Source organism: Eschrichtius robustus, chromosome 2 (assembly GCF_028021215.1).
Source record: "Eschrichtius robustus isolate mEscRob2 chromosome 2, mEscRob2.pri, whole genome shotgun sequence".
NCBI lineage: Eukaryota > Metazoa > Chordata > Mammalia > Artiodactyla > Eschrichtiidae > Eschrichtius > Eschrichtius robustus.
The window spans coordinates 91,519,708-91,547,165 of record NC_090825.1 but is presented as its reverse complement, the minus strand read 5'-3'; the positions used below and the strand labels follow the sequence as shown (position 1 = coordinate 91,547,165).

At 44.6% G+C, this 27,458-nt stretch overlaps 1 protein-coding gene across 2 annotated transcripts in view; it reads right to left on the bottom strand.

Annotated features, from left to right (window-relative positions):
• The window catches only part of MCC (MCC regulator of WNT signaling pathway), a 424,188-nt gene that overhangs the window by 53,936 nt on the left and 342,794 nt on the right, over nt 1-27,458 (bottom strand). For both annotated transcript variants that reach the window (XM_068535717.1, XM_068535718.1), the window contains 2 exons: nt 16,180-16,343; nt 13,895-14,101 (listed from right to left, as the gene is read on the bottom strand). In XM_068535717.1, coding sequence (XP_068391818.1) covers nt 13,895-14,101; nt 16,180-16,343 — 371 coding nt within the window. The remainder of the gene's footprint in view (nt 1-13,894; nt 14,102-16,179; nt 16,344-27,458) is intronic.

Below are 27,458 nucleotides of genomic sequence, written 5' to 3'. Positions count from 1 at the left end.
CAGCTTAGGTAAGGCTTAGGAGAGGGGAGAGAGACTGCTGTTAGAGTCCTCCCTTTTACTCTTACCCATTGTAGTACGTGGAATTGTGTCCCCCTCAAAAGATATATCCAAGTTCTAAACCCCCAGTACCTGTGAATGGGACCTTATTTTGAAATAGGGTCTTTGTAGATGTAATTAAATTAAGGATCTCAAGATGAAATCATCCTGGATTTAGGGTGGGTCCTAAATCTAATGACTGGTGTTCTTGTAAGAAAAAAGAGAAGGAGATTTGAGACACAGACACACAGAGAAGAAGGCCTTGTGAAGATGGAGGCAGGGATTGGCCACAAGTCAAGGAGCTACCAGAAGCTGGAAGAGGCGAGAAAGGATTCTCTCTAGAGCCCTTGGAGGAAGTGCAGCCCTGCCAACACCCTGATTTTGTAGACTCCAGAACGGTGAGAGAATATGTTTTTGTTGTTTTATGTCACTAAGTTTGAGGTAATTAACTAATATACCCATCTTTCACTGAAGATATGTTATTAAAGAAAATATCTTTCTCTCAACCAGTTATGTGGTTTGGAGTCAGGGGGTAGCTGGGAATCACAGGAACCCTAAGTAGGAATCGATACTGTGGGAAAGTAATTCATCACCCATAAAGCCTTTCCCAATTGCTGCTGACTTCTTCAACAGCAGAACACAGAACATGACTTCAGTGGCCATTTTCTCATTTCTCCTAAAGTGAGTATGTAGCCAGGCCCCATCTAGAGGCCCAGAAGAGAAGTTTGTCTGTTACGTACATTTGAAACCTGCAGAGTGTGAAGGTGAGATTCTCGTCTTTCAGTGGCTCAGAGTCCTAGGCTCAGATGTCTGCCCTAGCCAGACATCTCGTGAAACATGCTCTGAGAAGGGACACCAACAAGGAGTGTCAGCGTTGTGAAAGAAGCATTCTTCTGCCTTCCCAGAGTAGGAAACGCCGGCATGCAATCTGCAAGGTTGGGTAGCTGTTTAACAAGCAAATAAAAAGGGGAAAAGGCATGGGGGGCTCTGAAGGTTCAAGGAAGGAAATGACAGTAAAATGCCAGAACTCTGCTTCTCTTGCTTAGAGTTCAATGACTTCCCAAAGAGCGAAAAAGGCTTCATAAAATCATTTTATTAGAGAAGAGAATGGACTGGAGTGAGGAAGAGAAAGGAAGTGAGTCAAAGCTGCACGTGAGAAATGATGAGGGCTCAAACACCATCAGTGAAGTGGGAGCAAAGATGGCTAATACTCCCTAGGCCAGCATCGTCCAATAGAACTTCCTGTAACAACGGGAATGTTCTATAGCCCTACCGTCCACAACAGTAGCCACAAGCCACATGCAATGTGCCTAGTATACCTAAGGAACTTTATTTTTAATTGTACTGTATTTTAATTAATTGAAATTCAAATTTACATAGTTTTGCATGGCTAGTAGCTACTGTATTGGTCAATGCAGTTCTAGAATGATTCAAGAAAGGTACAAGATACCCAAACTTGTGGCTGGAATGACTTAGCGGATCATGGTACTACTCAGCAAAATGGGGAAAACATAAGCAGCTGATTTCTCAGAGATAAACAAAGATGCCACCTTTGGATATATTGAATTTGAGGAAACCATCAGATGTGTGAAGAAGGATATTCAGTCAACAATTAGAAATATAATCTGAGGGAAGGGGATCAGAACTGGACTTCTTTCTACGTGTGGATAAAGTTGCCAAGGGAAAAGGTGCAGCCACGTGGGTGGGAGGAGAGACTCTACGTAGCTGGTTGGACCGAAGGCTCAACTGAGGACAGTAGGAAGGGGCGGCTTTTGCTCTAAGAGAGAAAGAAGAGGTGAGGATAGATAATAAGAAAGGTGTGTTTGCAGACTGGAGAATGAGGAAACAGGAGGGAAACAGGAGGCTCCCATCTGATGGTTTTTGTCTCTCTTAGAGACAAGAGTTAAGGTCCTCTGCTAGGAGAGGAGGAGGGAATAGTAGTAGTCAGAAATGAGAAAGGAAGCTGACCGATAACCCAAAAAGAGAGAGAGAAAGAGAGAGAAAAAGAGAGAGAGGCTTACACAGCAGCACTGAGAAGTCAGCTGAGCTTTTTCATTCTAGACAGCAGACTGACTCAAGGCATTATTTTCTTCAAACCCCAGAGACCTCATGAAAATGGTAGTAAAGAATAAAAAAAGAATCAAAACCATAACAGTGAAAAGAATGTGCTTGGGGCATTAGCGGACAGAGGATTTGGGCGCATTCCTTAAAAGCAGAGTGGAAGGAAGAGTACTGATGAAAGAAACAAAATGGAAAAAGCCAAGTTCTATAAACTATACAAGGGGAGGTGGCCAATCTACCCAGAAGAAGGTTGGCAGGGTTTAGATGCAGCCTTGGCAGGTACTACGAAGGACAAGAATGAGATGTAGGGCTGAAAACAGGAGGGGTAACTGTCTGTATACAGAACAAATGGAAATTTCCAGCATATGACAGCCTCAGCTAAAGTAAACAGACAGTCCTCCTATGAAAAATGCATAGAAATGCTGCATAAAAAGGAACAATGAGAAAGAAATTCATTGCCAAGTTTCAAAGAAAGACAGTAAAATCTCCAGGTGCCAGAAATGAAGTGAAAAATAAGGTTAGAGAGGTTAGGAGGGAGCCGTGGGATCGACAGCAGGGCGTGGAGTGTGCACGCCAGGGTGTGGGTGGGGGAGAGGGACAGGGGCCCCTGCAGGTCAGGCTTTTTGAGCTGATCCTCCAGCATCAAGCTGGGAGCCTTCCTGCCCAACCCATCTGTGAAAAGCGGACTCAGCGCGCTGCCCCGGAAGCCGGAAAGGAGCCCCTGGGCTGTGCAGATGGGTCAAGCCTAAGAAACCAACATCTCAGACCTGTGACACATTTGGGTGTGGAGTCCAAGTTTATCCTAGCTCCCTAGTGTGGGACCCCAATCTTACAAATTCACAGTGAAAACTGGTCTGGATTTTGCCAGGCCACTCACTGCCCCAGAAACCTAACTGGTAAACCACCCAATATCATTAGAGAACAGGAAGAGACTTAAGCCTCCCATGACTGGGAGCCCAGGACCATGGAGCTGCTCGACATAGAAGGATGACTGCAGGGAGAGGAGGATGAGACAGGAGAGCCAGCAGGCTAAAGCAGGAGATGAATCCACTGGAGGAGAAATCAGAATAAAGCAACCAGTAAACCATATCACAATCACAAGTATGTTTAGGGCCCTTAAAGAGATAAAAGGAGTAATTTCTGTACACAATAAATTACGAAACAAAAATAGGCAGATATCAAACAAGAATAGGTAGATAAAAAAAAAGCCCATGGAAAATGTAGTCAATGAAATAAAATCAATGTACAGGTTAAGCTTTAGACTGGATAAAATTGGAAAGAGAAGTAGTGAACAGGAGCACAGTACGGAGAATTCAGAACACAGCATGGGCAGCTAAAGAAGGACAAAATATGCAAGTGTCACTGAGAGGCTTCAACACACTTTTAAAGGAGTTCCAGAGGACAGGAACACAGATAATGACAGAGAAACACTATCTGAAAAGAAAACACGTGAGTTTTCCAGACGTAGAGGTCAACATAAGTCCCGAGACTTAAGTATCATGTCAGGTGCTAAGTAGTTGTGGCAGTCTTTAGATGTGTCTGCAAATGCTTTGATAGTCCCTCCATCACTGGACTCCAGTTCCCCTCTCGTTGCACACGCTTGGCCTGAGAGATTGCATCTGATGAACAGAGTGTAGTCAAAGTGCTACCACATAACTTCCAAGGCTAGGTTAGAAAAGGCAATACAATTTTGCCTAGCTCTCTCTTGGGATGCTGGCCCTTACACGCCGACGACTCGGTCGTGAGGAAGCACAGGCCACACGGAGAGGATGCTTGTGGGTGTTCTGACCAACAGTCCCTGCTCAGGTCCAGACAGCAGCTAGCCTCACCCACCAGACAAACGAGTAAGGAACCCTTCAAGACGACTCTGGCTCCAGCCACCATCTGACTGCGACCACATCTGAGCCCAAGAGAGAGAACTGTCCACTGGAGCCCAGTCATCCCCAGGAGGATGCAGTTATCAGTAAATGATTGTTGTTTTAGGTCTCCATGTTTGGGGTGGTTTGTTATGCAGCTGGTGCTAATTGGAAGAAGAGGATGAAAACACGGCGTATCTAGAAACACTGCGGTGCAAATGTAGGGCGAGGGGAAAGGATAAAGAGAGAATCTTAAATCTGTCAGGTGGGGAGAGATGACACAGGCTCTGGGGCAGGGGGGGTAGGTTTGTTTCACTCACTACTGTATTCAACACATTGAACAGTGTCTGACACAGCGTCAGTCTCAATACAATCTGTTGAACATCGCCAAATAAAACTGTCACCCGAAAATCCAATACCTAGCCACCTACAGTAGGCTGAGTAATGGCCCCCAAAGATGTCCACACCTGAATCCTGGAAACCTGTGAATATATTACCTTACGTGGCAAGAGGGTATTTGCAGGAATGACTGGAAAAGGCAAGGAAGCATTAACTGAGAAGGAACACAGCCCTGATGACACTTTGATTAATAAATCTGTGTTATTTTATGCCACTGTTGGTGGTAATCTGTCTAAGCAACAACAGGAAACTATACCCCTATCATGAGGAGTGTGGGCAAAAATAAAGATATTCTCAAAGATTAAGAATTAAGCACCCGTAGACCTTTGCTGAAAGAACTTCCCAAGGACACAGGCTTTTCAGGAATTAGAACATTAAACTCAGAAAAAGAATGGGATAAGAGAAATAATGATAAGCACAAAAACTGGCGGAGATATAGGGGCAGAAGGAACCTTCCTATGCTGCCGGTGAGCGGACAGATGGGTGGGCCAGTCTGGAAAGCTGCACTGCAGGATTTGGTCCAAGTAAGAACATGCACACCCCAGGACTCTGCAACCTCACTCCCGGACATGTATTCCAGAGGAATTTCCACACAAGACCAAAGAAGACATGTGCACGGGAATATGCACTGGAGCGCTGTTTGTGGTAGCGGGAGGTCTGGATGTCAGGTGCGGTAAACATGGTGGGGACACGACAGAATGTCAGGAGGCCATCAGACCTCATGCATACACAGCGACATGGACAGACCTTAAAAATCAGAGCGCTCGGGGGAAACAAAGAAAAAAGTCTACAGCACGACACGATTGATGTAAATTAAAAACAACACACAAAACATTGTGTATAAGGACATACATAAAAGTGAGGGAAAGGGAGTGGGAGAGAAAAGCAATACATAAATTAAAAGAGGGCCTTCTCACGATCAATGAGTGTGTGCTTTAACAGAGGGATGTAATTAGCTTATTTCTCTGCCCCGCAGGCCAAATTAAAAAAAAACAAATGAAAGAAAGTAAATACAAAGATGGGCACTCAGGAGCCTGAGAGATTGTGCAGAGCCAGAGAGCGAGGTGCTGGTGAGGAGGAAGAGTCTGGTGCCAGAGCTGTCGCAGACAAAGATCGCTGGGGTGGGCACAGAGGTGGTTTTCCGGAAAGGCAGGCAGTTCACCGGGAGAGTGAGGCAGGGGCGGGCGTACGCGGAGCAGCTACTGGCCCTTCGCTCTCCCAGGACAATTGTAGGAGCACAGACTACGAGATGACCGAGTGTGCTGACGAAGGCATCTGTGAATGTGGTCCACAGATGAGTGACTGACAAGCAGGAAAGAAATGTGGCACCGGAGTCCTGAGTAGGATGAGAAACATTATTATTAGCCATGAAAGAACGAGCATGTCCCGCTGATGATACGGAGAAGCGGTCGCTGGGTAGCCGTAATTTCAGGCGGTTAGGGCGTAATCCATAGTTTCACTGTGTAATGGGGCTGGCTGAGATGAGACGATTTCTACCCTGCAGCGGGCTAAGGATCACTGGGCCGGAAAAGTTCTACTGAACGAGCTTGAGGCGGTGAGTCCGGCGGAGTCTCAGAAAGCTGCCTCCTCCAAGTCCAGGCTTGGGGAGTGTTTTGCAGAGAACCACTTTCTCCTATTGGAGATTTTATAAGACTTTTCTTTCTTGGAGCCCTCCAACAAATAAGAAATCAGAATTTATTTACAGAAGGAGGAAAGCAAGCCCAGCGGCATTTCCATTCTCTGAAGATGTGATGGGTGTATTGTGTTATTCTGTTCTACAGCCCAGGAAGGAACCTGGACTGGATTACCTAAGTGGCTGTGTCAGGGAAAAGGTCAGTGCTTTGGCTGTCTTCCTCATTTCCTACCAGCTTTCAAACAAACGGAGTCAGCTACGTGCTTTATAGCCAAGAGCTCGCCTTTACGCAGCTGGACTTCCTCACAGGAGCAGAGGCTGGAGAAGGGAGACGGGGATGGATAAGCCAACACCGGTGCCCACAGCTAAAAAAGCTGCTTCGCGGTTTCCGTGGCACAAATGTGCACAAGGCCCTTTTAGAAACAGTTTCCAAAGAAGACACGAGGAAATCAGAGTTTTGAGGGTTCTCTGCCTTGGATTGCACTTAAAGCTTCCTCGAACTACAGAGAAGAGGGGTGACAGGCTTTGCCAATAATGCTCCGTCGGGCTCAAGACAAATATATGCACACATAGCCTTTTCTCTATGAAACAGACGTATTTTGTCTTCACTTTGTGTTGTTTTGGAATGCCAGGAAGACTGATGGGTGGTACCCTAAGGAGTCTGGCACCCACGTTACTATAAGAGAGGATGCTTTACTTCTGGTCTGTGTGGAAGCAGGAGAAGAAATGGGAAAAAGAGCAGAAAGAACGCAGGAACGGAGTCCAAACAATAGAAAAATGAATGCTGCATCCCACAGTAAGGCTACCAGAGCTGAAGCTTTGGTGCTAAGAGTTAATGTCAGCATAGACCAAGATTATTAAACTTCTGTGGGCCCTAGTTTTCTCATGTCTAAGAAGGGTATAATAGTACCTCTTGTAGAATTCTCGTGCAGACTGAATGAGATGTGCATAAATCACTGATCATCACAAGTAAATGCTCAAAACATGTTCAGTGTCATAATTCAGGCTCTGCATCCTGCTTTGCCTTCAGAGGTATCTATTTTTAGTCCAAGAGGGGTATGCTTAGTCTGAAAATGTCCAACGAATGTTAATACTATTAATATTATTAATGCGTCCTTAAAAATAAACTATCAAGACTGCACTGAAAAAAAAATGCATTGGTAGGTGGCACCTTGTAAAACTATTTTCCTTCATCGGGTCAGCACGGGAAGTCCTCCCCTACGCCAGGCAATGCACCTTGCCTTTGGAGCCCCAGGGTGCCCATGTCCTGCCAGATTCTAGGATGAGCACACCCTCTCCGCACCCACTCCTATAGCTCATGTGACCCTGGTGAGTGGACAGACAGGGTTGGGCATCTCTCCTGTTTCAGATGCAAGATTCATCACTGCCATACTGTGGCCCCTGGAGGAGCAGGCTAGGCATGAATAAAAGCGCCAGAAGGCTGTGGTTCTCTCTCTTTTCACTCCACCCGTGGGGAGAGAGGTAAAGATGGCTGGAGAGGTTCTTGGAACACGCCCAGTGACTGAAGGACACTGCCTTCCCTTTCCTGTTTGGGAGATGGCTGGGATCACAACACGGAAGTGTACGAAGGTCCTACACCCCATTCATTGATTTGGTGGCTCATGGAAGGGCCTGGGCATCTATCCTTGGAAAGAGTTTCCCAGTGATTCTTTCACACATGTTGAGAGCCACCTCGAGATGGGTGAGTGAAACCGCCAGTTTCTCTGGCACCCTGATTCCTGTCCCAGTCTATCTGGTATCATACTCAAAGCAAATAAATCAGCTGTGTTAGGAACATTTACGGCTCAACAAATACCCATGTGCTCCTTCATATTTCTCAGCCCCTCTACGGTTAGGCGGAGCATCTGTATAGTTCTGGCCAATGGGCTGTGAGCAGAAGCACGCAGCTATAGCGGTGAGTCTGTTCAAGTGATGTTTTAGATAATGGGTTACCGTCAGCCTGGGTTCCTGAGTGAGTACGCGGAGCAGAGCTGTGTGCTCATCTCTAAACCTGCACTGGACGTGCAGTGCAACCAAAAACTAAGCTCTTTTGGTGGGCCATGCCACTGAAATGTGGGGGGTTAGTTTGCTACTGCTGGGTAACCTATCCTCATCTTGACTAATACTCCAGTCACACAAGGGAAGAGCCAGCCGGGATTCCCAGACTGAGGTGGAAGGAGAACACTGGAGCAAGATTGCCCTCCTCTCAGCTCCCTCCTACGAGGCCAGATTAGGGCTGGGAACGTGAAAACAGGGTTGCTGTTTGTTTGGTTGTTTTTAATAAGTGTTTTATGAATTTAAACTTCGCTAATATTGGCATCTTCTTCCTCATATAAAGAAACTCCTAAGAGAAATGGAACAGGTAAGATATGAATAAATTTCCATCAAGGACAAGAGAGAATAACTGTGCTTGTGTGTGGATGTCAAGTTATTAAAGCTGGGAGATACCGATCATGGTCCATAATCCATACTTTATTTTTTTGTTTCTTCAATTTGAAAATTAAGGAAGAGTAGAAAGAAAGGACTTCCCTGGTGGCACAGTGGTTAAGAGTCCGCCTGCCAATGCAGGGGACACAGGTTCAAGCCCTGGTCTGGGAAGATCCCACATGCTGCAGAGCAACTAAGCCCGTGCGCCACAACTACTGAGCCTGTGCTCTGGAGTCCGCAAGCCATAACTACTGAGCCCGAGTGCCACAACTACTGAAGCCTGCACGCCCAGAGCCCGTGCTCCACAACAAGAGAAGCCGCCGCAATGAGAAGCCCGTGCACCGCAACGAAGAATAGCCCCCACTCGCTGTAACTAAAGAAAGCCTGCACGCAGCCATAAATAAATAAATAAATTTATTAAAAAAAAAAAAAAAAGAAAAAAACATGCGTATCTTTTCACAGCCTAGACTTACTAGCCTCTTAATATTTTAGCATGTTAGCTTCCCTTCTATTTCTGTGAATCTACTTCTATATATTAAAAACCATACAACTGTAAGAATACACACTTAAAAGAATAAACTAGGACACTACAGAAGTGTCCAAAATATCCTTTGACCCATACTCGTAGGTACTCACTCCCCCCAACCCCATAACAATTATGAGATTGGCTTAAATTGTTCTGCTCTATTTTAAATATTTTTGCATACACGCATATAGAATTCAGGCACATTTATACACATATAAATTCACAGTAAATATAAAGTACTGTTTTGCAGTCCTGCATTTTCAATATACAGACAAGAAAAGTATCACGGAGAAGGAGGCTGAGTGAGAAGAGTTCACATGAGATCTAGGGCTAAATAAGGCAAAACGGAGATGAATATTTAACCTATGTAAGGTCACAACAGTTTCACTTCTAGAATTATCTCTGCTGTTACTGATTTTTAGTTAAAAATATCAAAGCGATACTGACGTAGCCTATCATGGGAGATAATTCAGATGAAGTGAATGGCTGCTTCAGAGACAGACCAGCTCTGGACACCTCAGCATGACGCTATACATCTTATCTCCCAGTAAGGGTGGTCAGCCTAATAGTAAGTACATATTATAAATGAATTAATTAGTAGAAAGAAGTACATAATAAAACACATGGTTAACCTTTCAGGTCATTACTCTTTCTAAGCAGACTCCTTCATTTGATTTGGACTCCTCTTTCCAACCCCTTTAAGCATGAACACTGATCGTCAAGTGCCCTTTGAGATAACGTGGGCGAATACTGAAAGTGGATTCGATCAGGTGTTCAGAACCAGTGCAGCAGTTAGAAACAGGCACCAATGGATTCAGAACTAATGGCTTTAGGGGTGGCTCTTGGGCTCATACAAGAGGATGTTCAGTAAGTCGCCACAGGTGGTGAGTTTACAGGATGAGTGCTACACCTGCACGCTGCACACATGCCCGAGTAGGACAGTGCCGGACCCCTCACACCTCCGAGATCCCTCCTGTATTAGAATGACTGTGGGCAGACGCAGTGCAGCACCACCTCCGCTGGCAGACTCACAGACTTAAAAGTGGCCCAAAGGGTTATCAGGCTGATATCCCTAAAGGAGAAGGAACTGGGAACTGAATTCAACCACACGGCCAACAATTCAATCAATCACATTTACATAATTAAACCCCAATAAGAACCTTGGATGCGGAAGCTTGGGTGAACTACCCTGGTTGGCAATACTCCGAGTTGGCCACACATCACAGCGCAAAGGAGGTAACACCATTCAGGACTCCAGGGGAAGAAGACAGCTGGGAGCTTTGCCTTCAGACCTCTTCCAGACTTCACCTATATGTCTCTTAGTTTGGCTGGCTCTGATTTGTATCTTTTTGCTATAATAAAACTATAACTGACTTTGCAGAACTTTCTGAAGAGTTTGTACAAAATCTCATAAGGAATGTGTGTTGCCTGTGTTTGATTCAAGTCTATGGTTCAATGGGACACAGATTCATGAGCCAGTGGTCACATCCAGTTTGCTTTACCAAACTATCTGAGGAAAGCACTGATCATTTTTGCCACACGGCAGTTGACCTAAACAATTAGGTAAAAAATACGTAATACAGAGAGGCTGGACCTGCCATCACATGTCCCTCCTATGAGTTCTCAGGGCTTCTCCTGTGTTTATCCCTATCACTTGACATGTACCACTGTAATGACCTGTTTATTTGCCTGTCTCCCAAACATCCTTCAGGCCAGGGTCTGTGTCCTGTTCATCACCATACCCCCTCTGCCTAGCAAAGAGAAGATGACCAATCATGTTTACAAAATGAATGAATGAAGAGCCAAGTGCTTCCCCTTCTAGAGTAATTCATTCTACTTTGCCTAAATTACACCTGCTTCTTTCAGTGTGAGGAAATGAGTGGTTCTATTACAGAGCATGCAGACCTAAATGATTACCTCATTTAATAATGAGCCGGGACCAGTAATAAAAACTGTCTGCCTGTTGTTCCTTAGTTACTGCTCTGCCAAGTAGCCCAATCTGTTAGCTGACATTAAAGATCTAATTTAATTAAATCTTGAACAAGGCTCAGAAAACCTCCTGAGAGCACTCTGTTTAATCACAGGCAGGGGGCAAGCACCAATCCTATTGATCTGGTCAGTTCAAATTCTATACAATGAACGTGGGCAACGAAAAAAAAAAGTGGCCTCTATTGCTTTCCACGCAACTTTGATGAACTCTGGATTCTGAGTTGCTAGAAAGACAGGAAAGGCCAACCAGCCATGTTATCATGTGGTACCACAAGGATGGAAATGAAACTAGACCTCAGTCATTCCTCAGAGCTATACATCATGAAGAAGACACAACGACCAACCACAAAAGACAGATTTCTCCTCGGGGGAATAAAATATATTGGGTGGTGGTAGGTAGAAGTCATCCAGCATTTAAAATCTAGCAAACTGGCATTTACAGGCATCTAGCAAATTCTGACACCCACAATTGTCTTGAAATAAAGAGAAATAAATCTAATTCATGGGTATGTATAAAAATTCCTGAGGAAATTTCCAGTTGAGGAAGAGATACAAGTTCCCCAATATATTTTTATTTGGAAATATAAATTATATAAATTTATATAAAATATATAAATTTATATAAATTATATAAATTTAAATAAAACCGTATTAACTGCAAAACTTACACGGTAATAAATGTGATCAGAAGAAAGATTTTGAGTACTGTGTGTGTGTGTGTGTGTGTGTGTGTGTGTGTGTGTAGTTATTCAATGTCCATCTAAGAGTTCTAAGAGTCCTTCAAATATATAAGAATTCTTGGGGGAAAAAAGATGGTATGGTGTTAATCTTTCCAGACTACTAAACAGGTAACTCTGGATTTCATCCCAAACGATTACTGATAATTTTTGAGCATTTACTACATGCCATGCGTTGGTTAAGTGCTTAGATAATTCATGAGGATTACCTAGTTTCCCTGCACTGAGTACTATTATTACCCCCACTTCATGGCGGAATAAACCGAGAGGTTAGGTAACTTGCCAGAGACTCACAGTGGCTTGGGAGATCAAGCTGTGACTCCAGGTGGTCTCAGAGCCCTGGCACAGAGTGTGGGACCATCACACTATGCTGTCCTTAATACTAACCTCCAGAGTTGGAGAAAATACTCGAAGGGGAACTGGCTTTTTCTCCTTTGCTAGTCACAATCAAGAGCTGTCTTGTGCTTTAGTAACTCAAGTTAGAGCAGGAAATTTATTCTAAACTGCAATATGTAATTAGGCCTACGACCAACATTTCCTTCACAAAGTAAGCACCATCAGAACGCACACGCTAAGCAAGCACACCTAATTAGGGCATTAGTCATAATGATCAGGGAGTGTAGCCCAGGAAATTACAGGTGCTGTGGGCCTTAGCACTAAGTAAATGTCCTCAGCTTGCCCAGAAGTCTTTGCTGACTGCAATGATTTACACCTGCTGTTGCAAGGGCAGAGACTGGCATCCGATACAGCTGGGTTCTGAAAATAAGCTTATGCGTGTGAGTTCACACAAAATGACATTCAGATATGAGAGTTAGGAATGCTGGCAATAGCCACAAATGAGGAAGAGAGTTGTTAACATTCAAAAATAGTAATTTCTTCTATATTCATAAATAATGGCAATTATGAAAACTGCATGTAGATTAAAAGGAGAATGATGTACACACACTGATCTTACTGAAAAGCAAGTTAAAAAGTAATGGTGTGATCAACTGGATGTATTTTTTTCTCCTCTGAGCGCAAAATTACCAGTCACAGCACAACTAGAAAGCAAGCTTCTAATATTGCCACAATGGAGAAAGAGAATAAAGTAGGCCTAGTAATTCAAAGTGAAGTTCAGAGGGAATTGTTTCTGATTGCAGAATTCATTGCTTCACCTCCAGTCCAATCACAGATCAAACTAACAGCCAAACAAAGAAGTACTTGTGGGTTCCTAAGAAAAAACTCCATCTTTGGAAAAGTGAGTGCTTTAACAAGTCTGCCAAACATTTCTATCCTGAAACATCAGCTCCTTTAGTAATGGCTGTATTTCCTAAACAAAGTGGTTCTCAAACCTGTTCAGGCCATAGAGCCATTTAGTGAGCTGGGGTGACTACCAGGAATTACACACACACACACACATACACTCTCTCTCTCAGAACATACACACACACACACACAAATATATATATATAAGATTATTAGGGGCTTCCCTGGTGGCGCAGTGGTTGAGAATCTGCCTGCTAATACAGGGGACATGGGTTCGAGCCCTGGTCTGGGAAGATCCCACATGCCACGGAGCAACTAGGCCCGTGAGCCACAACTACTGAGCCTGCGCGTCTGGAGCCTGTGCTCCGCAACAAGAGAGGCCACGATAGTGAGAGGCCCGCGCACCGCGATGAAGACTGGCCCCCACTTGCCACAGCTAGAGAAAGCCCTCACACAGAAACGAAGACCCAGCACAGCCAAAAATAAAATAAATAAATTAATTAATTAAAAAAAAAGATTATTAACTTTAATAAGTCTGCACTAGAGGAGAGGACATGTCACATTAGACTCAGTATGGATATGTGAGAGCAGGTACTATAAGTTTCAAGAAAAATTTACAGAAGAAACTGCAAAGGGGAAATTCTGTATATTTTTGCAAATGATAAAATATTATTATCCTACCTCAAAGGAAGAACATTTTAATTGACCTTGGGGAAGATGTGTGTACCCAGAGAATGGTTGAGAAGCACTGCACTGGGATAATTTTTAGCATCCACTTAGATCTGCGATTGCAGAGAAGAGCGTTTTTAAAAATCTTACCTGCACGTCTCAGCACTTTCAGAATACTTTCAAGAACGACTTCATAACCAGAAAGGGATGGTGATTCACAAGACTAGAAATGCCACCAAATTCTTGGGGCTGCCCTTGGCTCGACCAGCTGGCTTCTCCTTTGGCCCCAGCCCCCCGGGAAAGGCCTGGCACTCACCCTCCTCCGCAGCCGGTCCCGCTCCTCCCGGATGGCGTTCATGGTGGCCTTGGTCCTGTTCAGCTCCTCCTCTTTGCTGCACAGCATGGCAGTCAGGCTCTCGTTCTCTTCCCTCAGCCCAGCCAGCTCCTTCTCCCATCGAGACCGCTCTTCGGCAAGGTTGGGATACAGGTCCCGGCCAAGGACCCCTTCGATCTCCTCCACTGTCTGGAAAACACAGCCACAGAGACAAGCCAAGTGAGTTCCCTGGGAGAAACGGGAGGAGGAGAAAACAGGCCAGCCCAGGGTGAGTGTCCCCAGAGGGGTGGGTTCCACCATCACTTCACTGCAGAAAAGTTATCAAGACTAGCGATAGCCCCCGATTATCTATCCTCTCCCCATTTTCAGATGAGGCTCTGTCACTTGCCTGGGTCACAGTCTGTGTTACCCAGCAGTCCCCCCAGTAAGAAAAACACAATCCCTTCCTGGTATTTAAGTCTATCAGTGGTGCTAACTGCCATGTCCACACAGATGTTTATCTCCCTCAACCACGGTCCAGAGTCGGTGAATACACATGACCAGACAGCAAGCCAGTTAGTGATCCTGATAAAGCAAATGTGAAGTTGCAAACTGCATATAAAATATAACTTGAAGTTTCCTAAATTATAGGCTTCCCATGTTCCAACTCAGCAACGTGATAGATCACATCACTGTTTACAGCTTTTAGTGTCACAACAGAATCAGAAGGTGTGAATGAGGTTCAGTCCCAACATAAGAAAGACAAAAATAAACCTCAGTGACACAGAAAAGAGTAAGTTCATTGTGGAGGTTTCTAAGACAGCAGGGATTTAATTAATAACACAGCTATGTGCTTAAAAAGAACAGAATCTTAATACTACGTGGAGAGTTTTTAAAAAATTCATTAAAAACACCAGTATTAATGGAGAAGAAATACGCATAAAATTTGAAAAAAAAAAAAAAGGAACAACTCATTCTGTTTGCTTTCAGAAACTATTCATTCACAATTATTGCCCTTTGGAAAAGGAAGCATGCACCAAATGACTTGGAAAGAGGAGGTGGAATTACCACGTAGGGGTAGAAGGCAGTGAAGAGATGGGATGGGAAACAGGTCTCAAAAATGGGTGGCGTAAGGATGTGTCACTCTTGGATGCTCACATTGGTTCCCTGATGAGGACAGTTACCCAAATCGTGCTGCCACTTTCCACATGCAGTGCTTTGTCTTTCCTCTCAAGTCAGAGACTCATGTCCTACTCAGCCCTACTCCAGGGCCTGCTCTGTCCCTTGCTGGTTGGCAGACACCCTTGGCTTCCTCCTTCCCTCTCAATGCTAAGGCTGGGGCTAGTACCCAAGCTGACATTACAATCAAATACAGGCTCTGGAGATTACAAAGAAAGAAAAACTAGTGGTTACTTCCCCAAACCACATCAACTATGTATTTTTAATTGTGATGAATAAAGATGGGAAACCAGATGTACTATAAACATGAATCATGGTTTACCTCGAGATACCATAGCTCTTTTGTGAAATCCAGGATTCCTGCTGATAGAAACTTGGGCCCAGAGTCCTCAAACATTTTTCAAATAACACATCACATTTTCCCTTTATATAGGCTCCTCTCAGACTTTTCAGTTTGAATTGTGATGCTTAGGTCACTAAGCTCTGGTGAAGTAACATAAAGATACCAGAGGCCCTGTATCAAGGGGACTTGACATTCCCATTGCTCATGATGAGTTTGTGCAGATGCAGCACACTCTTCTCACCTGGTCCTCCCTAAGCAGTAAGATGAATGCACATGAAAGGCGGGACTGAGTTCCAGTCCAGTACACTCAGGATAGATGACTCATTCAGGTCCTGAACGTCCCCCTTGTTAGCACCATGAATAGATAACTCCGGAAATAATATTCCAGAGGCCCGAAAGCTTTAATAAAATATCCAAGTTAATCTTACAACCCCAGAGTGCTATATGATGAACCACACTAAAATGACATGGTTCGATACTAGTAGTCTAATAGTTTCCAAGGAAGTAGTCATTTTTGCAGCAAAGCCAGTGATCTTGACTATTGATATAATGACTTTTTCTGATGTGAGTCAACCCAGCAAAAATTTATAGGGCTCCTGCTTCTCCCTGGTGGCCCAATCTTTAGTATGGCTTTCTTAGAAACACTCACTCTCTAATAGGTGTTTGAGTAAAATCACACTTCAGAAGAAAGGCACCTGATCATTTCCCTCACATGATCTGAAAAGAGCCAGACAGAGAGGATGGGGGTTGGGGGGGGGGGTCCTACCTTAATAGCCAGGTCACAGTGCTCGCTGGCAGTGGTGAGCTGCTCGATGTGTCTGTCCACCTCTGCCACCGAGAGGCTGCAGCTGCTCTTCTTCCTGCAGCAGACCACGTTCTCCAGCCCCGTCAGCACCCTCTGCAGCTCCGAGTTCAGGTCGCTGCAGTTATCTGCAAGCGGATGCGGATACGACGAGTTAAGCAGGCAGGTGGGCAATGAGCGCTCTCCGTTTCGCTTACGGAGAGGAACCCACTCAGGTGAAATGGACGGCAGTGGAGCTGGACATGTCCAAGTTTAACACCGGCAGCCTGATCTCCCAGCCTGCTGGCCTTCTGAGGCCTGGGGCCAATGCAAAGGCTTTATTAAGGAGTTTCAGACCATGGCCATTTTCTAGACAGCCATGCCACGCTGCATTCTCTCGTCTTTCACTCAAAGGCAGCCACTTCTCAAGTTTCTCTAGTAAGAACAAAGAAGTGTCCCAGAAGGGGCTGTCAGGACTTCTGGTCAACCTTCCTGCTCAGCCATTCAGATAAGGCCTGATTTCAGAAAAAGTTTCAGCTAAAAAGATCTCATAACTTTACTAAACGAAAAAAAATTTTAAAACCCCAGAGTGAGCAGAGACACTAGGTGTTTAAAAAAAATAGCAACTGTGTAAGAGACAGTTCTTGCCCTCAGTGAGCTTATAATCAGTTTTCCCTGACATAACCAATCAACAGGCTCTACCACTGCAATTTATACCACTTCTTCCATCAGGGGGAAAACAAACTATTCTAACAAATTCCATATTGTTCTCCATGTAAATGTCTTGTAAGCAATTCTAATAATTTGATTCTGACTTAAAAGTCTGGGTTACTTTTAATTGCTGGACACCCAGGGCTTAGTCCGGGGAGGAGAATTAATTATAATCTTAATGTGAACTAGACATATCTTAAAAGATCATTTTTGGGGGGCAAAAATACCCTTAATTTTGGGGGCAAAAATCCCCTTAAGTCAAATATAAATATGTCAACCTATTTTGGATTCTATGTATCACTATGCCATTCAATTCTTATAGCAAGACAGGTGTTAACTACAGCAATTTATCAAAGTACACCTTTCCCTTACACCCGGCCTGACTCCTGTATGAAAGAAGCTTAATGTCTTCACACTTCCCTCCTCTTCCCTTCTCATCGCAGGTTCCATGCCCTAAAATAGTCAAATTGCCTTTGGTGCTCACTTGTGGAAGACTTCAAGAAAACTCTCAGCATTACAGTAAGAGGATTTCTCAGAATATTCTGGGCAACTTTATTTGACTGCCTATGTCTACAAGTTACCTAAATCTAGACAGAAGAGAAGTCTGAAGCTTTCACTGCAACCAATGAACACAATGATTCCCCCTCCTCTCCAACCTGCTTTCCCCATCTCTCCCAGCTCTGTGAACAGCATTACCATCCTCCCAGTTACTCTGGTTAACTCTCCGGCAACCTTGATTTCCTTTTGCTTCACACCCTAAATCCAATCCATTTTTTGTCTGCAACCTCCAAAACATATCCCCAAACTGACCTCTTCTTACCATCTCCACTGACACCAGCCTTGGTCCCAGCCACCATCATTTCTTAACTGAACCACCTGAACAACCTCCTACCTCCAGTCCCCAACACTGTAGCCAAAGTGAGTCTCTTAAGGACATAAGCTGGATCACATTACTCCCCTGGTCCAAACCGTTATATGGCTTCCCACTGTCATTCAACTAAAGTCTAAACTCCTTACCAGAGTCTGTAAGACTCTGCACCATCAACCCTGTTGATGTTTCAACCCAGGCTGTACCGTGGAACTCCCTGGGGAGCTTTTATAAAACACCAATGTCCACGCCCCACCCAGGCCAATTAAATCACAATCTCTAGGGGTGGAGCTTTGGCACTGGAAAATTTTTTAGGCTCCTCAGATAACCCTAACGTGTAGTCGGGGTGGGAACCACTGACTTCTCTGGTCCTTGCCTCATCTGTCCACCTTCCCCCGCATCACTATGCTGTGTTCACACTCCTGCCTTCTCTCCATCCCTGGAAGATGCCAACCTCTCATCTGCCCCAGGGCTTCCTTTTCCTTTGTTGTTCCCTCTGCTGAGACTGATTTCTACCCAAATCTCCTCTTACATTCAGCTCTCAGCTCAAATGCCACCTCCTCACCAAGCTCTTCTCTGTCTAAAGCATGGGGTTCCATCTCTTCTCCCTTAGTCCCTGTCCTATTATCCGATCTTCTCCATGGCAATTATCACTATCTGCTCTGACCTATGTGTCTGTCATCTCTCCTCTACTAAAGTGTAAGCTTCAAGAAAGAAAGGACTTTGACCTTCCTCCTCATTTCATTTCCAACACAGGATAGGCAATCAAAAGTTATTTTTAAATGACCAAATATAAATACCACATCATTATATATTTAAGAGCCAGCAAGGCTAGAAATAGACTGTCAACAGCAGCGTGTTTTACATCCACCTTATGCTTTTTGTCCTCAGTATGGACCATGCCCTGAACTGCTGACAACAGGAGGACAATCCCCACTGCTGAAGCCCTCTGGAGATGGACGGCAGGTGCCCATCACCAACTCAAGACAAGGAGGTCCACAGCCAGGAGCGGCACTCCTTAGTGCCCACACACGCTGATGAAATTATCTCCGGAGCACACTTAATTCCAGGGCAACAAATGGAGAAGTTTCTCCAAAGGATCATTTACCTTGAGGTGCAGGGTTTCCCGGTACCCTGAGCTGCAGTTAACACACACCCCTGAATTATTTGCATTATTCCTGAGTGGGATGAGGAAGGAAGACGTTTCTATTCAGCCATTCATAAGGATTTCCCTAGCACGGCCCCACCTGATGCAATGATCACCCTGGACATGTTTGCTTAGGGGTCTTCACAGCAGGACCGGAGAGGTGCCACCAGGCTGTGTCCTGAGGATGTTGGCTACAGGAAACAGGAGGCAAGTGTAGGGACCTGATCAGTCTTTCTCATTCTTTAATCAGTTGCTGAGCCCTGGTCTCAGGCTAGAAGCAGGGTACAGAGACTTTCAACTCTGAGAGGCTCACAGATGTACGTGGCAAAAGCCACAGTCCTCTCTCCCACCACCCTGGGGAAAGTAACCACAGAGAGCATGATGCAAGTATAGGACAGAGCATCAGGAAGACAGAGGGGGGACTTCCCTGGTGGCACAGTGGATAAGACTCCACACTCCCAATGCAGGGGGCCCGGGTTCGATCCCTGGTCAGGAAACTAGATCCCACATGCATGCCGCAATTAAGAGTTCGCATGACACAACTAAGGGGCCCACGTGCCGTGACTAAGGAGCCCACAAGCTGCAAATAAGACCTGGAGCAACCAGATAAATAAATAAATAAATAAATAAATAAATAGGAAGATGGAGGAAGGCATTTAAATTAACATGCAGACTGCAAACAGCTCAGGAGCATATTCTATTCATACCTAGGAGGACTATAAATGCTTTCCTTGGTCTTAGGAAGCCCAATGTCTATCACACAGGCTGGATGATGAACCCCCCACACTCCTGCCTATTACCCACTGGTTTTACATAAGCCCCACCAGTAATCAGGTGACCCTTGGCTGTCTTTTGTCAGTGTTCCCAGTTTGGGGCCTCACAGTAGGACAGGGTGGCCAGGCTGGCAGAAGCAGATATTCTGGGTCCCCTGTTGGTGCTGTCACATAGCACCAATCACTCACCACCACTCACCCCACCATCAACGCTACTCGATACAGGGTGGCCTTATCTTTCAGTTGGTGGCATATTCTTCTAAATACAGACTTTGAATAAATCCTCAGTTCCTTCCCTTGGCCTCTGATGCCCTGCACGTTATGGGCCCTGCCAGGCACTGTAGCTTCAACACTGAAGGCCAAGGTAGTTGGAGTCTTTATAAAAGACCCGAAGTTTAAGTTACAGGACCAGAGGAGCAAGATAAGCTCAGACAAGGGACCAAGAATTCCAGAACAAACAGAAAGTGCCTCATTTATAAACCACAATGAAATATCATCTCAGGCCCATTAGGATGGCTACTATATCAACAACAACAGAAAATAACAGGTATTGGTGAGGAAGTGGAGAAATTGGGGTCCTTGTGCACTGTTGGTGGGAACAGTAAAATGGTGCAACTGCTTTGGAAAACAGTATGGAAGTTCCTCAAAAATTAAAAATAGAACTACCATGTGATCCAAAAATTCCACTGCTGGGTACATACCCAAAAGAATGAAAAGTAGGTCCTCAGACAGATCCTTGTACATCACGTCCATAACAGCCAAACGATGGAAATAACCCAAGTGTCCATTGGCGAATGAATGGATAAACCAAGTGTGGTATATACATACATCAGAATATTATTCAGCCTTAAAAAGGGAGGAAATTCTGACACATGCTACAACATGGATGAACCTTAAGGATATTAAGCTAGGTGAACTAAGGCAGTTACTAAAAGACAAATACTGTATGATTCCACTTATATGAGCTATCTAAAGTAGTCAAATGCATAGGGGACAGAAAGTAGGATGGTGGTTACCAGGGGCTGGAAGGAGGGGGACGGGGCAGGTATTGTTTGATGGGTACAATTTCAGTTTTGAAAGATAAAAAACATTCTGGAGCTGTTGCACAACAATGTGAATATAACTAACAGTATGGACCGGTACACTTAAAAATGGTTAAGATGGTAAATTTTATGTAATGCGTTTTTTACTACAATGAAAAAAAAAAAGGCTCCTCATTTAGGTGATGATCACAGTGACTTTGGTTTGATCAGCACTCTTGACACTTCAGAAAGCGCTTTCACATACATCATCAAGTTCCACCCCAGCAGGAAGGTGGTAAGCCTCGCTCCACAGAGGAGGAATCTGAGACTTTAAGACACCCAGTTACTCACCCACGGGTGCACAATGGGTGGGGGGCAGGGCTGGAACTACAGTGTTGGCCTTCTGTGTCCAGGGCTATCTTCACCACACTGCTCCAACCCAAAACAAGTACTGCTGTGTGGACAAGAACAGGCCAGCTCAGCCAAGCCTGTGAGGGTACCTACTCATAGCCGTTGTTTCCCAGGAGAGGCAACAGAGGGACATATACCAGAATTAAAGAAGGACTATTAACTGTGAGTGGACTCGGAAAAATTAACGATGTATAATGTAATTCTTCGAACAATCACTAGAAAATAACGATTAAGAGGCATAGCCAGAAACCAATAAATAAAATAAAATTCTAAAAACTATGCGGTTAACCCAAAAGAAGGAAGACAGGATGGATAGAAGAACAAAAAATTCAGAAGGGGCAAACAGAAAACAAACAGTAAACTGAAAGACCCACAATCAATCGATCATTAACTACATTAAATGTTCATAGACTCCCCAAAAGGAAGATACTGTCAGCATGGATTAAAGGCAAGATTGACACTACGGAGAGGATGGTAGTTATCAAAAACAACAACAACAAGAGAAAAGAACAAGTGTTGACAAGAATATGGAGAAACTGTAACCCTTGCACATTGTTGGTGGGAATGTAAAGTGGTGCAGCCACTGTAGAAAACAGTTTGGTGGTTCCTGAAAAAGTTAAACATAGAATTACCATATGACCCAGCAATTCCACTCCTAGGTACATACTCCAAAAAACTGAAAGCATAGACTCAAACAGATGCTTGTATGCCAATGTTCACAGCAGCATTATTCACAAGAGTCAAAAGATGGAAATAATCCAAATATCTGTTGACAGATGAATGGATAAGCAAAATGTGGTATAAACGCACGACAGAATATTATTCCGCCTTAAAAAGGGACAGAATTCTGATACTGCTACAACATGGATGACCCTTGAAAACATTAGGCTAAGTGAAATAAGTCAGTTACAAAAGGACAAATATTACATGATTCCATTTATATTAGGTACCTGGAATAGGCAAATTCATAGAAAGTAGAAGAGGGACTTCCCTGGTGGCACAGTGGTTAAGAATCTGCCTGCCAATGCAGGGGACATGGGTTCGATCCCTGGTCCAGGAAGATCCCACATGCCGTGGAGCAACTAAACCCATGTCACCACAACTACTAAGCCTGCACTCTAGAGCTCGCGAACCACTACTGAGCCCACGTGCCACAACTACTGAAGCCTGCGTGCCTAGAGCCCGTGCTCCGCAATAAGAGAAGCCACCGCAGTGAGAAGCCCGCGCACCGAAAGGAAGAGTAGCCCCCGCTCACCGCAACTAGAGAAAGCCCGCGAGCAGCAACAAAGACCCCGCGCAGCCAAAAGTAAATAAATAAATAAATAAATTAAAAAAATAAAAATACAAAAAAAGAGAGAAGAGAGGTTACAGTGGTTGGGCGAATGGGGCAATATTGTTTAATGAATACAGAATTCCTGTTTGGGAGGATAAGAAAATTCTGAAAATGGATATTGGTGATGGTTGCACAGCTCTGTGAATGTACTTAGTGCCACTGCACTGCACACTTGACGTGGAACTCCAGTGTGAAGGGTCACACGAGGCAGACCCGCTGCAGCACCTCAGGCTATGCTGTGCTTTGTAAAGTAAAGCTAATGGCTCGGTTCCATGTCCATGGGACAAAGAGGATGTCCTTTGCAGCAAATACTCAATCCTCTACCAGAGGTTATATCTTTATAAAAATGAATTTGAGGTAGCACATAGCAAGCAACCACGAATAAGGGAAAAACACGATGACTGGGCTTCCCTGGTGGCACAGTGGTTGGGAGTCCGCCTGCCAATGCAGGGGACACGGGTTCGAGCCCTGGTCCGGGAGGATCCCACATGCCGCGGAGCGGCTGGGCCCGTGTGCCACAACTACTGAGCCTGCGTGCTACAGCCTGCGAGCCACAACTACTGAGCCCATGTGCTGCAACTACTGAAGCCTGTGCGCCTAGAGCCTGTGCTCTGCAACAAGAGAAGCCACCGCAATGAGAAGCCCACACACTGCAACGAAGAGTAGCCCCTGCTCGCCGCAACTAGAGAAAGTCCGCGTGCCGCAACAAAGACCCAACGCAGTCAAAATAAATAAATAAATTAATTAAAACAACAACAACAACAACAACAACAACAAAAAACCCAATGACTGGGACCAGGGAAAGGCTGAGGAAGCAAATGGAGGTGAACACAGCTGCTAGGGCTGACTCTTCTACTTAGTGCCGTGCTCCCTGGCAGCCAGGGCAGAAACGAATGATCTCCTGTCAGAAAGGAGGAAGCATTCCAGTTGCACAAGGGACGCAATGTGTTTTTAACAATTAGATGCTAAAAGAGTTTAGGTACCTGGGACTTCATATGTGTTGTGAAGCGATGTGATTGCGAGTCTTTTCAGCCACAATTTCCCACATATGCAGATTTCATATGGTTTCTTCTGATACTAACTTTCAATTAAATTTAAGCTGTAGACCATTCAAGTACAACGTAAAGGGAATTCTGGGAAGGGCTAAGCTCACACAATCTTGGCACTCTGCCTTCTAGCTGTCTAGTTTGCTGTAGAGATGAAACAGAGGATAAAAAAGAATAAATGGAAGGGACATCTCCCTTCAACCAGAGGATGCAAACTAGCCCCCGGCAGCCAAAGATGTGTTTTGTTTGGACGGCAGGGTTTCATAACTGATGCAGCCTTTTTTAAAAAACACTTTTGAATTAATTGCCAGCATTTAAAAATTGTTAGCGTTTACAGCTATTCCTATAAAATTAGAAGGTCAGGCAATACCGGGCCCAGCTCTTCCCATGACAGCAATGGGCAGAGTGGCCAGCAGCTGCCCCTTTGGACTTGTCAGGCCATGGTGCTCCACTGTTCTGCCTGCTTTCCTCACCCCATCTGCTGCCCACCGCTGTCAGAGTCTGCAGCTCCTGCCTGGGTGGGCCATCTTTTCCAAACGAAACTTCCCCCAGTGAGACTTCTGATAGGAGCTGGAGAAAAGACAGCCCAGGTTCTATTTTTCTAATGAGAACCCAGAGCCTTAGGTTTTTATGTCGCTGTCTGAGGGAAGACCCAAGCACCTGGGAAGTCTGGAAAGGAGGCCAGAGGACATTCATGGCTATGGAAATGACACCTCACCAGCATGCTTTCTTGGTTAAACACATACTAGTGGGCAAAGCAGGTTTTCCTCTTTCCTCTCAGGATCAATTAGACCTATCCCCAGTGTTGTACACAATAAACCATACCAGAGTTGGTTCATTTTGAATACGGTGTTAAAGGCTGCCTCTACTTTTGTTGAACCCCCTGTAAGAACCCTAACCCAAATAAAAATATACTAAACAGGCTAGATGTTAGAAATATTCCACTGGTCCTTTGATTCCAAGCAACGTGCATTTACCAGAATGAATCTGCTCCAAAATATGGTCCCAACTTCAAACGTACTTACTCCTGGGGCTTGGCATTCACTTCACAGTTAATGGTTATGTGTCTGCCTAGTTTGGAAGCCCCTCATTCTCTTTTCATAATGGTTCTTTTTAAAGCTTTGCCTTAAAATCTGCTCTTCCAGTAAGCCTTCCCCGATTACCTATAGTCTCGTACTTACTTCTTTCTTTGAGGCATCGCATTCCCCATAATTACTTATTACCTGACACATGGACCCTACGAAGTCTGGCTCTGGGGAGCAGGGGCTCTGTTCATCCATCCTTCTGTTCCTAGACGCTCACAACACTGGGCACGGAGTAGTACTCGATAAAGACCGCATGAGTTGAACGCGTAAAGGTAATGAAAGACTTTTTCTAAGCCAATTTTTAAAAGTATCAAGTTTTGTTAGCCTGCTCCCTGACCAAGTGTCATCAACTTGGAAAATGTGCTTGTGGCATGTGAACGTGGTCTACAGAACCTCTTCTCACAAAAACAACGTCCACAGCGATGGGTGGGGCTGCAGTAACACTAGTGAGGTCCGTACTTTATTACCATTATAGATGAAATAGGCTTCCGGGGCTGGTCTGGGCAGCTAACACTCCTCTATGACACTGGTTTTAAGGAAAAAGATGTCATGAGTTCCAAACAACCCAAAAAACAATCCAACCTGAGAAGACATGGTCTGCTTAGAAAATAAAGGCTGCTTATCTTAGGAAAGGAGTTCATGAACCTAACAATCATGGGAGCTCATTCTGAGCAAACGTGGTGGATCAATGCCTTTCCATCTCTATCTTAAACTCTAAGTCTCTTTTGGGCGCTGAAAAATTACTGAATAGTAGAGTTTGAGGGAAGTATTTCAAAGCACCACAAAGTGAAGTGGAGCCATAATCTTTCCCGCTCTCAAGCTTGGTTACTCTGTAAGGAAAGTTCTGGAATGATATTAGGTGGCCTCCTTGGCCACTCGGCCCTGCTAACATTCACAGACAGGCCTTGTTTGACCAGGCTCAGATCCCTGGGAGGAAGCACACAGTCTCCTTAGAGAGCCCCCCGTGAGTCAATGTTCAAAACTTCTAAGCCTTCCCTGGGCTTGGTTCTCAGGGATGACCAACATCATGAACCTCTTGGGATAAATTAAGTTGCCCAATTAAAGTAAGGAGAAGAAAACCAAAAGCAACACAGGGCTTGGGCTGTTCCATCGTCAAGTCAGGGTACTAGTTTCAGTCCTGTCTAACTTTTCCAACCTGGGGACTGGTTTCTCAAAGTTTCAGAATCACATTACCAATGATCTGATTCTCCTCTAAAAATTCTCTGCTGCAATATAACTGCCTACTTCGTGCCTCATTCCTAACAAAAATCCAGTTTTCTCTGGACAGGCTGCCTTGCCTTTGTAAAACACTTCTCTCCCACTCTGCAGAAATCATTTTTAGAGAAGGCGGGACTGCTTTCCCTGCCCCGACCCCCCTTTGTCCCCACTGCGAGGGGCTGCTCGACACTTTGGAACATTTCTCCTGAAGCCATTAAGCCTCATGGGCCATTAAGCCAGGAAAATCTGGCTTCAACATTAAACATATTTCATAGTCACAGTCATGCCAAATAGCCAGGTTTCATGTGTAAATTCTTCCTTGGTTGTCCTCCAAAAACTACACACAAGGAGGAAATCTGTATCTAAATGATTCACACCAGCAAACATGGTATCATATGCTTCCTGCCCTCGCTAAGGGTTTAATAGTTCAGCATTGCTAAATTCCACAAAAATAAGAATTTCTCACCTAAAACCAGAAGAGATCTCAAACTACAGGAGCAGAACCCATCACAGCCTGTGCAAAGGTCCATCAGGTCAGGGATTTTGTTTGGTTTACAGACAATTGCTCCAGACCAGCTTTGCTGTTCCATGAACAGAGTTGGGAAGACAGCCTGCTAGAGGGAGTGCACCCCACAAATGCTAACACGCATGACGCAACGCTGAGCCCATCTCACACATCTGTGCTCGGCTCTACTGCAACACCCAGAATGGTTTGGTCTAAGGGTGTTGTTTCTAAGATGGAGATCTGCAAGATCTCAGTGAACAACGAATACTCTGCTAGCAAGCCAGGTGCTGTAATCAGACAGCTGCTCCCTAAATTCTGCCACCAGAATTACTAGAGACCTCAAGGGAGGGCAGTAAGCGGAGCACACCATCCATAAGCATGCTTCACTGTTTAAGCAGGGTGTGTAAAAGCAAAGCCATCTATAGAAGCACAGGCGGCAACAACAAAGACAATTGCTTAGCTGTGCGGCCTTGGACAAATGACTTGCCCTCTCTGAACTCTGTCGTTCCAGTTTTACAGATGAGGAGATTTACAGGGCCTCCTTCAAGGCTGAGGATTGAACATGAGGATGCATGTAAATACTCAACACAAAGTAAGTGAACAAAGCATGTTAGTTACGATATGCAGCCTCCCTTTGAACTAGAACTCTCTGCCAAATTACGAAATAGAAATCCCAACTCATAATTCCTACCTTATCTTTGTCTACTTAATTACCTTTACTTTACAAACGATTATGTGACCAGGTTTGAACAGAGGTAATGCAATTTATTTTAAGATGCAGTGTGACACCACCGGGACCTTTCTGCTGTATATGACTGCTTAGGTAAGTCAAAACATTTTCTAAATTGCTGGTTTACTCCTCCAGGCTCTGAGGACCATGCCCTAGAGCCAGCTTATCGAGGGGGCAGCCAGGCTGTGATGAGTGGGGTTTGAAAACAAAAGAAAAGTGCGTTTTGATGAAGGGAATACTCCTGTTTTCTTAAGTGGAGATCGGCAAATATACTGCAGCAAACTCTGTATATAAAATCCAGCTCAAGAAAACCTCTGGGTTGCTAATGCAAGTTTGTAAATATAGCAGGCATAATGAAATGGCTGCTTTTTAATGATTTCCTATGATGGTGTTTATAAATGGTAGCTTTTTTCCC